This window comes from Lynx rufus, unplaced genomic scaffold, assembly GCF_022079265.1.
Source record: "Lynx rufus isolate CCGP_SWC_20201006 ecotype Redwood Valley unplaced genomic scaffold, mLynRuf1.p SCAF_24, whole genome shotgun sequence".
Classification (NCBI taxonomy): domain Eukaryota; kingdom Metazoa; phylum Chordata; class Mammalia; order Carnivora; family Felidae; genus Lynx; species Lynx rufus.
The window spans coordinates 15,581,750-15,597,125 of NW_025814839.1; the positions used below are offsets into that span (position 1 = coordinate 15,581,750).

Here is a 15,376-nt window from a genome sequence, read left to right on the forward strand (position 1 = left end):
TCACTGTGGAATGCCACTACCCGGAGACAGCATACAGTGCTAATCTGCCTCATCCTCAAGCTGGCCCCTGTGATGTGAGGACGGCTTTGTTCCTGGAGATGGACCTGGAGAAGTGATCAAGGACCCGAGACAGGTGACTGTTTATGGTAGGTAAGGGGGTGGGCACCCCTGCCTGGAGTCTGTTGGTACCAGCCAGGGAAGTTACTGATAGATACTGACCCAGAGCTAGTCACAGGTGAGTGTCACCATGCCTCCTGCAGACACTGACTGTGATGCCTCTTGGATAACCACAGTATGAGAATTGGTTCCTAAAACCAAAAGGAGGCACATGTGTTATTACGAGAGGCAAGGGTCACCCTGAAACCTTGATTTTATGTGCCCTCCAAGAAAGCAGTCTCTTCCCCTGACCTGAGCCGTAAGCAAGGAACCTGAGAAGAAGCACCATCCAGGCCATGGTGGGGATCCTCACAGGTCTTGCCTCCTCAGGTTCTTGGGTTGGATTGGGGTCTCCTCTGGGCATTTTCATGCCTGCAGACCGATGAGGAGGAGAGGTGCTTCATGCAAATTAACTTCCTCTCTTATACTGCCCCTTGGTCACCCTGATGTCCCCTGGGGGAGACCTTGAAAGAGGCATATATTGGGACTACACAGAATCAATGACTGCAGGGAGCCTGGGACACTGAGTGACAGGGTGACATCTTGCCCCGAGTCATCTCCTCCGTGTCCCTGGTGGCCTCAGTCCCAAGTTTCTTGCCTGGAAAGGCAGACTGAGGGCATGCATCTGTTTCTCACATCCTGGCCATGCTTCTAGTTCATTCCACATGTACCCCATCCCTGGGAATATTTTCTGCCCTCCCCAGTGAAATGGTCTCTTGGCTCTTTGGAGAAACTTAGTGGGCAGTCCTCCAGGAGTGAGTCCACTGGGAATTTCAAAGCCCGCGCTGGGTATGAACAAACAGGGTCTCTTCTGACTCAGTCCTAGTCCCTGTCTCCTGATAGCCACGGGGCAGAAGACCAGAGGTGGGGGAGTCTACACCAGAGGCACCCCAGGCTGTGGAAGTCACCCTCATTTGCTCTTGGAAGCCATCTATTATCTGAAGTAGCAACAATGTAACTGCTGGTTTTGAGGGGAAGGTAATCATATCACCATGAAATTATGAGATTTCTCCAAACATCAGGGAAAAAAAGAATCTGAACGAAAATGGCACTGTCTGAAAACATTGTGTGACCATCCCGAGGCATTGTAAAATACCCTTGCCTTGTGTAGTCGCTATGCAGCAGAAAGAACTAGAAGGGTGGCCAGGGAAATGGAAAAACAAACAATTTCTGGAGTAATAGGTGAAAGAAAAGCCACAAAATTGGACTTCATCCCACTGTGGAATAAGAATGTGATCCAATGCTCATTTCTGAATGGTTAGTAGATTGTTTCGTGATACGTATACGGCCATTGCTTTCTTTGTCATCAGCTGTGTTCAGAGACTTAACTCACATCAGACGTAAAGATTTATAGTAAATTCGGGCACCTGGGTGTCTCAGTCCGTTAACCGTCTGACTTTCAATTTCAGCTCAGGTCGTGATCGCACAGTTCCTGAGTTCAAGCCCTGCATCGGACTTTCTGCTGTCAATGCCAAGCCTGCTTCTGTTCCTCTGTTTCCCTCTCTCTCTGCACCCCCTCAAAAATAAATAAATGTCAAAAAAGATTCATATTAAATCCAATTCTGTTAGCCAAAATTATTCTTGAGACAGTGGTTAATGTGTAATTATATGCATCAGATTTCAAGATGAAGAAGAAGACCTAAAACTTAAAAGTTATCAATTCACATCCGTCACTACAAAATGCTGAAGCACATGAGAAGTCACAGAATACTCTGAATCTTATCTGTGACTATTGCAGATAATGGAAGCTGTGTGTATGATGTATTTCATCCAGAATTCCGATATCCAGTGTTTTCCACAACAAAAGTAACCTTAAAATGTCCATACTACCCAAAACAATGTATAGATCCAAGGCTTCCTATGAAAATTCCTATGATATTTTTCACAGAAATAGAAAAAAAAAGTCCTGACTTTTGTATAGAGGCAGAAAAAGACCTAAAATTGCCCAAGCTTTCTTGAGAAAGAAGAATAAATATCTGGAGGCACCATACTTCCTGCTTAAATATATAACAAAGTTCTAGGAAAACAAACAGTATGAAACTGGCCTAGAAAGCCACACATAGATAGATGCCACAGAATACAAAGACCAGAAGGTAATGCAAGTTCCCCTTGACCACCAGGGAGCAAGAACACTGCAAACAGGGCCTTTGCAAGGTTCCTAGAGGAGAAGTGACACGGAGTTTGGAGGGGATTCAGATAGGCATGTGCATGAATCATACAGCAGGTGACCCAATCGAGATCCTAAGGTTCTCACTGGTGTTCCTGACACACTCTGGGAGAGAAAGCTGGTATTCTTGGACACCTTGCAATGGGACACATTGGTACGCATGCCATGGTGGTCAGCATGCATCCACATGGTCAATCTGGGGTAAGAAGCCCAGCCTAAAGACTCTCTCAGCCGCGTCAGGCCACATCTGCCAAGAGCCCCCATGGGAGCTGCCCTCTGCCCTCTGCTGCTTCCTGCATTGGCATGGGTTCCTGGGGCCTGGCTCCTCTGCCATTCCAGATTACCCATTCCCCTGTTGGGTGCTCGGGATGATGAAAAAGCTCTGGAAATGGACAGTTGTGGTGGTTACAAAACATTGTGAGTATACTCAGTATCTCTGAATTCCACAATAAAGAGTGATTAAACTAATAAATCTTGTTATGTTTACTTTCATCACTATAAATTATCAGTTCAAAATCAAATTATATGTAAGAAGCTGTACGAATACAAATATCCTTCTTGTCCTGCTATGTGGTACCCTATTCTAACTCATCGTCATCAGTAAAACTTGACAGTAATTTTTAAAATTATTTTTCCTATAGATTCCACATATAAATGAGATCATATGGCATTTTTTCTTTCTCTGTAAGGCTTATTCCTCCTAGGGTAATATCTGGCAGGTTCGTCCATGTTGTCACAAATGGAAGAACTTCTTTCTGGAAAGACATAGGACTGGACTTCTTTGTGCACAGATAGGGGACCTCCTGCCCTGTCGCCCCAGAGCCTCCCTGCTGCTTGGATCACTGATGAGCCCTGATGTCACAGGAGAAGAGAGGAGGACAGAGTCAGGGCCTGGGAATTCGGGAAACCAGTCACAGGGGTACCCAAAGTGCCTGATGGTGTCAGCTTTGGTAAATTCACATCTGTAGGATCTACTTCCCACCTTCCCAAGAGCAGACCCAGCATTTTGTAGCAATGAAGGAGCCCTGCTTGTTACCTTCACAAGCAGCACTGAGAGGTTTGCTGACAACTAAAGTTTCTCCCCTGGCTAACCCCTTCCCCCGACATCACAATTTAAGGGGCAAGTAGCTAACCTGGTGGCCCAGCCAGCTCTGTGCCTGCTATTTCTTCTCTTCTGAGTCTTCCTTGGGCACCAATCTTTTTTAGTACATCCTACCTGGAACACACAGCTGTTCAGCCAGCTCTGAGCACAGGAGCTTAGAGGGAAGGGAGCCTCTGCCCCAATCCCTGGAGGAACAGAGTGCACATTCTGGAGGACTGTCCACCTGCTGCGATGGTCCAGACTCTGAAAGTAAGACAGTGGGTGTGCCTTTGTAAAGAGAAAAAGGCCCAGCTCAGCACTCTCTGAGCTTTACACTTTAACCACCAGACAAAATGTCTGCATTGTCGTGGGTTTCTTTGTTGCCTGTTTGTTTGTTGGCTTGTTGGTTTTCCTGACAGTACAAAGAGGTTGAATAGGACACTGGGAGGAGGAAGCGTATTGTGACCTAGAAGCTACTTCCAAAGGCAGTCGGTGTGCATTCAAGTTACTTTCAACTGGAAGAGAGTCAGACTGCAGGGATCTGAGCAGGCTGAGATATTTGTCCCACTTCCCCACGTGTCTGTGTCACTGTGACCAGCACTACTAGGCCAGATTGCACAGTAATAGTCAGCCTCGTCCTCAGGCTGCAGCCCAGAGATGAGCAGAAGCCCTGCATTGGCCGAGGCATCTTTGGACCCGGAGAAGCGGCTGGGGACCCCAGGGCCCTGGTGCTTATCTGAGTCTGAGTAGTAGTACAGGAGATACCGGGGAGGGCTCCCTGGATTCTGTTGGTACCAGTGTATGTAGTAGCCTCCAACATTGATGTCCCTGCTCAGGGTGCAGCTGAGTCTGGCTGTGGCTCCCAGAGATGCAGAAAGGGAGGCTGGCTGAGTCACGACAGGCTGGGACAGGGAACCTGCAAACACAGACACAGCAGACGGAAGACAAGAGACAGGGTACATGAGATTAGGGAGCTGAGCCACAGGGATTTGACTCTGGCTGCGGGCCCACCCTGGTGTCCTGGATCCTATCCCTACCTGTGCAGTGACAGAGGAGCACGAGGAGGACGGGGATCCAGGCCATGGTGACACACCCCCTTCTTAGGCCACAGAGCTGGGGCTGGACTGCCCCTGGCCTGTCTTATCCCCTGTCCACAGGGTCACAGAGGAGGGGCTGCTCATGCAAATGAGACCCACACCCGCCTCTTCTCCATGTGCACACACAGGGTCTGTGGCCCTTGGACACAGAGACTTCCTGATGCACTGGGTTCCCCTGGGTGGGCCTGGAGGCAGCAGCTGTGGGGACCACACACAGCCCCAGGGCCAGGGACTCCTCCAGGTCCTGACCGGACACACCTGCCCTGGCCCCACTGGACGCAAGGGGCCCAGTCCTTGCTTTCTGTCAGTGGAGGACTACCCAGCTGGATGCTCCTGTCCTGCAGAAACCCCCAGACACAGTGTCACAGTGCCTCCTGCTGGTCTCTGGGTGAACCTCTCCTTTCCCACCTCTGGCTTCCCTGATGCCTGTGTTTCCATAACCTGAGAATGACCCTCCTGGGAAAGAGATAGGTCCTGTTGCGCTGTCATTGATCAGGTTTCCCCTGTGAAGGGGGGTGGGGGGCGCTTCCAACGGGACGGACACATGCAGTCCTGACCCAATGGAGCCTGTGAATCTTGATATTGGCTCAGGTCATGATCTCGCAGTCCTGGGGTCCAGACCCAAATTGGACTTTGCACTGAGCAGGGAGTTGCTTGGGACTCTCTCTCCCTCCCTCTCTCTTTCTCTCTCTCTCTCTCTCTCTCTCTCTCTCTCTGCAACCCCCTCTCAGAAAGAAATAAATAGGGGCTCCTGGCTGGCTCAGTGGGTTAAGTGTCCGACTTTGGCTCAGATTATGACCTCACAGTTCCTGAGTTGGAGTCCTACCGAGGGCTCTGTGCTGACCACTCAAAGCCTAGAGCCTGCTTCGGATTCTGTGTCTCCCACTCTCTGCCTCTTCCTCACTCTGTCTCTCAAAAATGAATAAACGCTTAAAAAATATGTAATTAAAAAATGAAAATAAAGAAAGAAAGTTTAAAAATCTAAATGTAGAAGAGAAGGTTGTACTAGGATTTTGGAAAAGGAATCCGGAATGGAATTTGATACGTGGTTAGTACTGGTTAAAATTCAGAACATTCAAGTGAATAAGTGAATTTTAATGTCAAAATACATGGATATAAAATTAAAATTGTTTTCACTTGTTTAAAAGGACTAAACAGTCTTGAACTCTTGGTCTGCTATTACCAAAAAATGGTAAACAAACCATTTTATTCACTTTTGACATTATCTGCCTAGAAAACAAGCACTGTGATTTGCCAAAATATTTCCTATGCTTATCAGGACTTTGGTTCATTGAACAAAAGTTGTGTTTGTTTGTTTTTGTCTATTTTACAGTTTGTATTAAATGATGCATTTGAAATAATGTCATTTAACAGAAAAATTGCCAGAATATAAAGAGCTCTCACATTCCCTTGACCAGATTGCCCAATTAATGTGCTTCCACATTTGCTCTCCCCCCCGCCATCACATTACACACACTCGCACTTGTACATTCATTATCCTTTAGCAATATCATAATTTAAACTCAGGAACTGCTTTATAATTTGATCCAATCTTTAACCATCATTTTTGTTTGTTTCCATAGAAGTGCCTCCTAATACCTGATTTCTTGAAGCACAGGCCTTACTTGGAGAAAGCACTCACATCACCCCCTCCTGAAATGAGTTTAACTAAACTGGCCTGTTGTCAGGGGAGGTTCAAGAAACTGAGCAATCTACCAGCCCAACCTTTAACATGTGCAATCTCAGGGAAGTTTCAGACAAGGGAGGAAACTGGCCAGGAATAGGCTGCCCCAAAATGGGTTTTGCCCCAAGATGGGTCATTTTGGCATGAGCATTATTTCAAGTTAAAAGCAAATAAAACTCAGCATATTTAGGAAAAGTTCTATACCTTCCCCCAAGCTGCCCACTTGTATCAGGAAGAGAACTATCAACTCGTGTTCCTCTTTACCTATGACATGTACCTCAATAGTAGAGTGGGGTGCCTAAGTGGCTCATTTAGTTCAGTGGGTTACTCTTGATTCCAGATAAAGTCATGATCTTGCTGTTCATGAGATTGAGCCCCACAGTGGGCTCGACACTGACAGTGTGGAGCCTGCTTGAGATTCTCTCTCTCTCCCTCTTTCTCTGCCCTCTCCTTCTCTCTCTCTCTCTTAAAATAAATAAATAAGCTTTTAAAAACTTAATATAAATAAATAGATGATAGACAATAGACAGATAGATGATAGATAGATTGATTATAGATAGATAGATAGATGATAGATGATAGCTAGCTAGCTAGATAAGATAGAGAGATGGAGAGATAGAGAGATAGATGAGTTGGATAGAAGAGATAGATAGATGAGATAGATAGATAGAGGAGCAATCTATCTTTGTTTTCCCGACATCTCCTCTGGCTTTCCTGCGAAAAATGGTCTTTCTCCTCTTTGAACCTGAGACCCCTACCTCCTTTATTCATATAAGTGTCATGTTGCCTGTCTTTTGAATCTTCCGTGTCTTTGTGGATTCCCTTTATGTAGGCTATTAAATTTCATTTTCTCCAGCGAATTTGCCAAATGTAAATGTGATTTATATTCCAGCTAGAAGAACCCTGAAGAACTCAAGAAATAGTCTCCCCCCCACCAACAATAGGCCCACATGAAGTTTCATGAAGGGTCAGACAAGAGTAAGCAAACATGTGAATTCCTAGGACTCCTGATGTACAGTTCCCTATGTCAGGGGCTGATCCTATTTCCTGGAAACATGAGGTAGAAGTCCTCCTTCATCAGAGATAGGTTCCCACACTTTTCCAGCTGGTGGAGCCCCCCCACACACACACACACAGTTCCCAAGCCCCCTACCATGTTCCCCTCCTTCAAATCCCTATCCTCAGTCCCTGCTTCTTCCAAGTCATGAGGACCCTGACTTTCATCCCCACTCAATCCCTTGTCCAGAACTCGTAGTCTGACTGGGACAGACTACATAGCCCCTGCTGGGTCACAGCTTCATGCTCCCACTTGTCCCTTTATCATCTATGCGGAACTAGCATGTCATTACCAAACGTCACATTCTGGGGTTCCCTGTTCAGCCCTCCGATGCTCCAGCTCCACTGCACCGACCTCAACCCTCCTCATGCTGCTGGGACATAGCTTTCCTTCAAGACATGTTTAATTTCTGTGTCCTCACTTCCCCCAGACACTGTCAGCTCCCTGAGCATGGGGACCCTTCCTGTCATGTCCAGATGTGTCCCACATCCTAGACTCAGGTGTAACATATATTAGGTGTTCAGTAAGTGGTGTGGATGCACAATATCTGGACAGTGCTCTACCCTCAGTTAGACATAGGTGGACGCTGTGTCTCTGGTTCTATCCTGATCTGTCACAGACTCTGTCTTCAGGGCAGCCTGCGCCCGGCACCCTGGAATCTCTCCTTAATATGAGAAAATCCTACAATGTTTCCCCACCAGGAATAGGATTGAGGGGGCTGAATTTAAGAGAATGTGGGTGATTTTGTAGCCAAACTTTCCTGAGATTGGTCTCAAACCACAGTTTGTCTTTTTTATTTATTTTCGTGATTTTGGCTTTATTTAATTTTTTAAATTTTTTTCATTTAAATTTTAGGTAGTTAAGATACAATGCAATATTGGTTTCAGGAGTAGAATTCATTGATTTCATCACTTACATACAACACCCAGTGCTCATCACAAGTGCCCTCCTTAATACCCATCACACATCTAGCCCATCTCCTACCTACTTCCTTCTGTCAGCTCCTACTTTGTTCTCTATCATTGAGAGGTTTGTTTCCCTCTCTTCTCTTCAACCCCTTCCACATATGTCCATCTGTTTTGTTTCTTAAATTCCAGATACGAGTGAAATCATGCAGTATTTTTCTTTCCCTGATTAACTTATTTCACTCAGCATGAAACATTCTACCTCCATCCATGTCATTGCAAATGAAAAGATTTCATTTTTTTTGATGGATGAGTAATATTCCTTTGCAGATACAGACCGCGTCCTTATCCATTAATCAGTTGATGGACATTTGAGCTCTCTCCATAGTTTGGCTATTGTTAATAAAGCTACTATAAACATTGGGGTGCATGTACCCCCTTGAATCTATACTTTTGTATCTTTTGGGTAAAGAACTAATAGTACAATTGCTGGATCATAGGGTATTTCTATTTTTAGTTTCTGGAGGAACATCCGTACTCTTCTCTAGAGTGACTACACCAGTTTGCATTCCCATAAACAATGCAAGAGGGTCCCCTTTCTCTGCATCCTTGACAACACCTGTTGTTCCTTGTGTTGTTAATTGTAGCCATTCTGACAGGCGTGAGGTGGATTCTCATGGGGTTTTCATTTTTATTTCCCTGAGGACAAGTGATGTTGCGTATCTGTTAGCCATTTGGATGACTTCTTTGTAAAAGTGTCTATTTGTGTCTTCTTCTAGTTGCTTAAATGGGTTATTTGTTTTAGGGGTGTTGAGGTTGAAAAATTCGTTATGGATTTTGGATACTAACCTATTATCAGATATGTTTTTTGCATATACCTTCTCCCATTCTGTAGGCTGCCTTTTCATTTTGTTGATTGTTTCCTTTGCTGTGAGGAAGAGTTTTGTCTTGATGAAGTCCCAGTAATACATGTTTGCGTTTGCTTTCTTGCCTTCAGCGATGTGTCTCATAAAGAGTTTCTCCAGCCAAGGTCAAAGAGTTTAGGCCTGTGTTCTCTTCTAGGATTTTTATGGTTTCCTGTCTCACATATAGTCTTCCATACATTTTGGATTTATTGTTGTGTATGGTGCAAGAAAGAGGTCCAGTTTCATTCTTCTGCATGCTGCCATTCAGTTCTGCTGGACCCCTGACCTGAGGAGGAGGGGTCTGATGGGGACACAGTCAACAGCCTCTGCCTGGTCCCCTCCTCACACTCCCTTCTGGCTCCTTGATCATCTATGCAGCACTGAGACATCATCACAGCACATCAGATTCGGGGGTTTCCTGTCAACCCCTCCAATGTTCCAGGTCCACCTCACTGCCTCACCCTTGTTCACTCTCCAGAAACATCTTAGTTGTGTTGCTATTCATACTTCTTTGTCCTCTTTCTCTCCCAGGACATTTTCAGCAACATGAGGACATAGATTGTCCCCAGCGCACTCACTCTGTACTTAAGCCCAAAGGTCATGCCTGGCACATATTGGTGTTCACCAGACGGTGTGGAGGGACTGATCTCTGTACAGTCACCTATCCAGAACAGGAGCACATGGAATCTGCCGGGGTCTACCCAACGGGGACTCAATTACGAGGACAGCCTGACCCCAGGTATGCAGTAAATCCTGGCCAACAGAAGAAAATCAGACAATTTTTTGCAGAGTAGGGCTGGGTTTACGGGCACAATTCGGGAGAACAAGGACACTTTTTCTAGAAAAAATTCCGTAGCCTTGTCTAAGACTCCACTATTAGAAGAAACGAACAAAGAAGCAGCTATGTCGGCCAAGGGGTGTGAGCTGCACAGGAAGTCCCATTGCTGAGGGGACAACAGGTTTGGGTCCCCTTCCCCACAGACCTGGAGCAGTGTTTGAGACTGTGGTCCCACACTGAGCAGTTATAATCAGCCTCATCCTCAGCCTGGAGGCTAGAGATGCTCAGGGAGGCCACGTTCTCTGACCTGGAGCCTGAGAATCTGGACGGGACCCCCGCAGGCCAAGCACTGCTACCATACATGACAACGTTGGGGACACTGCCTGGGAGCTGCTGGTACCAGGACACACCTCCAGCCCAAATGTTGCTGCTGCTTCCCATGCAGGAGATGGTAACACTCTTATTCACAGACTTGGACACTGCAGATGGCTGAGTCACCACCCACTGGGCCCAGGACCCTGCAAGTCAGAAGAGAGACACGGGGTGAGAGAGAGGGGTCAATGGACAGGGCCCATACGTGGTTCCACAGTCCTCTCATCTCCAGCCCCAATCCCAGCCTCCAGCCACCTGTGCAGTGAGCCAGCAGTGTGAGCAGGAGAGGAGCCCAGGCCATGGTGGAGACCCCTGCTCAGCAGTGTGTCCTCAATGTCCCTCAGCCGGGCTCCCAGAGTCTCTCTTATTGCCTCCAGCAGCCCACGGGGAGGGAGAGACCCTTCATGCAAACCAGCCCCCTCCCCCGGGCTGGCCAGCCCAGCCTGAACCCTGAACCTGACCCTTGTCTGGAAATCTCACCCCAGGAGGGGATGGAGCGAAAGCTGTGGGGCCTGACCTGGGGCTCCCCAAGGGTCTGTGAACACCCAGAGGCTAAACCACAGTGAGAACCAGAGCCAGGTGGCTCCCAGTTGGGGTCACAGCGCACAAGGCTCAGAGACAGGCCACAGCGCCCCCTGCTGCCCAAGACCCAGACATGCCCATATGTTTGGTCTTGCCCACAGAATACTTAAAAACATCAATAGACTTTATGATTTATTGTCACAGAAGAATTTAGTAGAATTTCCAGCGTTCCCAAATACACCAAACCCCTCCACCACCTTGTCTTTCCCATCATCCAACTCTAGCCTGAGTGTGGTCACTTGTTTGTTATACACCATGAACCAACACTGACAAGTCATTGTCACCCGAAGTCTATATTTACAACAGCAAAGCTCACTCGACGTTGTTCACTCAATAGGTTCAAGAGCTATACGCTGATATGTGTCCATTTTAGAACCACAAAGAACACTTCCACTCGCACAAGAAACCTCTGTGCTCCAGCTGTGCATCCCTCCCTATGCTCAACCCCTTGCAACCACTGATGCTTTTATTGTCTAAATAGATTTGTCTCTTTGGAGAATGTTATATGCTTGGAGACACACAGCGTGCAGCCATTACACGTTGGCTGCTTTCATTTAGCAACGTGCAACAAAATGTCCTCTGTGTCTTTTTATGTCTTGGTGCCTCATATCTTTGTAGCTCTGATCAATATTCTATCGTTGGGGTTTACTTACCTGTCAACTCCTGAAAGGCATTGCGATTGGCTGCTGCCAGGTGTGGGCAGTTATGCTTAAAGCCGCTGTCAACATACTTGTGCAGGGTTTTTTTGTACACATTGTTTTTAACTCCTTTAAAGGCAAAGATGCATGATCCCTGGATTTTAAAGCAAGACAATGATCCGGGGTTTTGTTTGTTTGGTTTTTGTTTTTTGGGTGTAAAAAAAATTTTTTTTCATTACATCCAAGCTAGTTAGCAATAATCATGATTTGGGGAGTAGGATCCAGTGGTTCATCCCTATATAGAACAGGCCGTGCTCATCCCAACAAATGTCTTCTTAATGCCCCTTGTCCATTTAGCCTATCCTCCCTCCCACAACACCTCCAGCAACCCTCAGGTTGTTCTCTATATTTAAGAACCTCTTATGTTTTGTACCCCTCCCTGTTTTTATATTATGTTTGCTTCCATTCCCTTGTGTTCATCTGTTTTGTATCTTAAATTCCACATATGAGTGAAATCATATTATACTGGTCTTTCTCTGACTAATTTCGCTTAGCATACTAACCTCAAGTTCCATCCACATTTGTTGCAAATGACAAGAATTCAGAGAATGTTCAGTTTTAAAAGAAATTGCCAAAATCTTTTCCAAAGTAGCTGTACCATCCTGAATTCCCCTCACCAATGAAATAGAGTTCCATTGCTCCACATCCTGGCCAGACGTTGGTGTCATCTGTGGTTTTGATTTTGGCCATTCTAATGGGTATGTAATACTATGTCATTGCTGTGTTTTTGTGCAATTTCTTACTGACATATGATGTTGAACAGCTTTTCTCAAGCTTATTTATATCACGTGAATATCACCTTCGTTGAGATAATCTGCAGTTTTTGGATTGACATTGTTTCCTTACTATTGAGAAGTCTTATCTTTTAAATTAAAAAAAAAAACAACCAAATAGTTCTCTCCTTAAATCACCTTCCATTTGCAGTAGAAAAGAATATGTATAAAGAAGACTATGCCCCGAATTTCCTCCTTATTGCAATCCTTTGTTGGATGCAAATATATGTCACATGTATTTTGTGACTTCCCTGAAATAAGAAGACATGTATCCAAACGGAGTCATTACTCCCCCTCACGGATGGTGAACATCCTTCTTGTACCTAAGGGCTCTCAAAACACCCTGAACAGAGCTTCAGGGTAGATGGAAGAGCCATTCTCCAGCCTACATGCTTGTAAGTATCAGACTCTCCTCATCCCCATCACTTTCTGAGTAGCAGTAACTGCAATGGAGACGTTGTCCACAGAGATGATGGGGGGCCCTCACAGGGTCACCAGCTGCTCAAGAGGAAAAATGAATAAAGGTGAAAAGGGAGAACTTTTGTTGTAATACAGCGGCGAGTTCATCCCCTGTTATGGTGAGTCTGGGACTGGGAAGGCCTTTTACATTCTGAGAGGGGGTCAGAGGGAAAAATCATGGAACCACCCATCAGTCAGCCAGTGCTGGTAGGCTTCCTTTGGAAAAGTTAGTGATCTTGACTAACCCCATTCAACAGGTTTCCTTCTAGATCTGTCGATTTCTTTCTTCATTCTGCAGAAGCTTTTTATTTTAATGTAGTCCCAATAGTTTGTTTTTTCTTTAATTTCCCTTGCCTGAGGAGATACCCCTAGAATAATGTTGCTACAGCCAATGTCAGAGAGATAACTGCCTGTTCTCTCTAGAATTGTTATGGTTTCAGGCCTCACATTTAGGTCTTTAATCCACATGGAGTTCATTTTTATGTATGGGGGAAGAAAGTGGTCTGGTTTCACTCTTTGACATGTAGCTGTCCAGATTTCCCAGCACCATTTGTTGACAAGACTGTCTTTTTCCCATTGTGTATTCTTGCCTCCTTTGTCAGACATTGATTGGTCATATAATCTTGGGCTTATTTCTGGGATTTCTATTCTGTTTCATTTTTTTGGTCTGTTTTTGTGCCATTACCATACGGTTTCGATTACTACAGTGTTCTAATATAAATGGAAATCTGGAATGGTGATACCTCCAGTTTTGGTTTTCTTTTTCAAGACGGTTTCGCTATTTGGGAACCTTTGTGGTTCCATACAAATTTTAGGACTGTTTGTTCTAGTTCTGTGAAAAAGGCTTTTGGCATTTTGATAGGAATGCCTTAAATCTGTGGATTGATTTGGGTAGTATAAATAATTTAACAATGTTTGTTCTACCAATCCATGAGCAAGGATGTTTGTTCATTTCTTGTGTCATCGTCAATTTCTTTCATCAATCCTTTATAGTTTTCATAGTAAAAGTCTTTCACCCCTTCGGTTAAGTTTATTTTTGGGTATCTTATTATTCTTGGTTCAATCTTCAATCAGATTGATTTCTTAATTTCTCTTCCTGTGGCTTCATTATCAGTGGATAGAAATGCAACAGAGTTCTGTACATTGATTTTGTATCCTGTGACGTTACTGAATTTATTTGTCGGTTCTGACAGTTTTTTGGTAGAATCTTTAGAATTTTATATATGTAGGCAGGCCGATCAGAGAAGATGGCCACGTAGGAGGATGCTGGGCTCACTGTGTCCTGCTGATCACTTAGATTCCCCCCAACATCTGCCTAAATAACCCAGAAAACCTCCAGAAGGCTAGCAGCATGGACTCTCCGGAGTCAAGCATAGACAAGAGACCCATGGAAGAGGGTAGGAAAGGTGGAGAGGCAGTGTGCCCTACACGAACTGGTGGGAGGGAGCTGGGGCGGTGGAGGGGCAGCCAGCCCACCCAGCAAGACAGATCCCCCGAGTCTGGCTTGCAGATTGGAGGGGCCAGATTCTGTGAGTTCTGACAGCCAGCGGGACTTGACATCTGGAATGTTAAAAGTCAACAGCCCTGCTCTCAGACAGTGGGGAGGGCAGGAAGACACCAAGAGGGAGAGTTGTTGAGCCCCGGCAGACAGAGTTCAGCTTCCGGGGAACAAAGGCTCTGGCCACCGCCATCTCCCTCTCCCATCCCCAGCCGAACTCCCTAATGGAACCAGTTCCTGTCACCAAACTTGCTTGCACCGCGCAAACACACAACGCTGTGCTTCTGTGGATCCATCCCTTTGATGAGTCTGCCTGCTTCCCTCCTGGTGCTGCAGGGCCCCTCCTGCAGGGGACCACCGACAGCAAACCGAGCTGAGCCTGTCCCTTCCACCCTGGTGCGCTTTTCGGATGCACCCGGGCTAATACACCAGATCCCATCTAAGCAGCACCGCTAGCCTGGCAGTGTGCAAGTAGCCCAGTCAGGGGCCACACCACTCCACAGTGAGTCCTGTCCCTGGGAGAAGGGCAGATAAGGTACACATCAGTCTGACTGTGGCCCCAGCAGTGGGCTGGGGGCAGACGTCAGGTCTGACTGCGGCCCCGCCCACCAACACAAGTTACTCCAGACAGCACAGAGGAAGAGCCCTGCAGTTCCACACCACTCCAGGGGCTATCCAAAATGATGAAATGGAAGAACTGTCCTCAAAAGAAACTCCAGGAAGTAGCGACAGCTAACAAATTGATCAAAAACTGTTTCAGCAATATAACAAAACATGAATTTAAAATAATAGTCATAAAATTAATTGCTGGGCTTGAAAAAGGTATACAGGACAGCAGAGAATCTATTGCTACAGGGATCAAGCGACTAAGAACCAGTCATGAGGAACTAAAAAGTGCTATAAATGAGGTGCAAAGTAATATGCAGGTGACCACAGCTCGGATTGAAGAGGCGCAGGAGAGAATAGGTGAACTAAAAGATAAAATTATGGAAAAAGAGGAAGCTGAGAAAAAGAGAGATAAAAAAAAAAATCCAGGAGTGTGAGGGGGAGAATTAGAAAACTAAGTGATGCAATGAAACACAACAATATCAGTATAATAGGAATTCCAGAAGAGGAAAAGAGAGAGAAAGGGGCTGATGGTGTACTTGAACAAAACATAGCTGA

General features: G+C 45.8%; 2 gene segments (V, D, J or C); both read right to left on the reverse strand.

Annotated features, from left to right (window-relative positions):
- Positions 1-3,904: 3,904 nt before the first annotated feature.
- On the reverse strand, positions 3,905-4,526 carry LOC124518502 (immunoglobulin lambda variable 5-37-like). The segment is given in 2 exon segments: positions 3,905-4,320; positions 4,442-4,526. Coding segments are annotated over 2 exon segments (462 nt in total).
- Positions 4,527-7,097: 2,571 nt separating this feature from the next.
- LOC124518503 (immunoglobulin lambda variable 1-40-like) lies at positions 7,098-10,503 on the reverse strand. The segment is given in 3 exon segments: positions 7,098-7,135; positions 10,049-10,348; positions 10,458-10,503. Coding segments are annotated over 3 exon segments (384 nt in total).
- Positions 10,504-15,376: the final 4,873 nt, after the last annotated feature.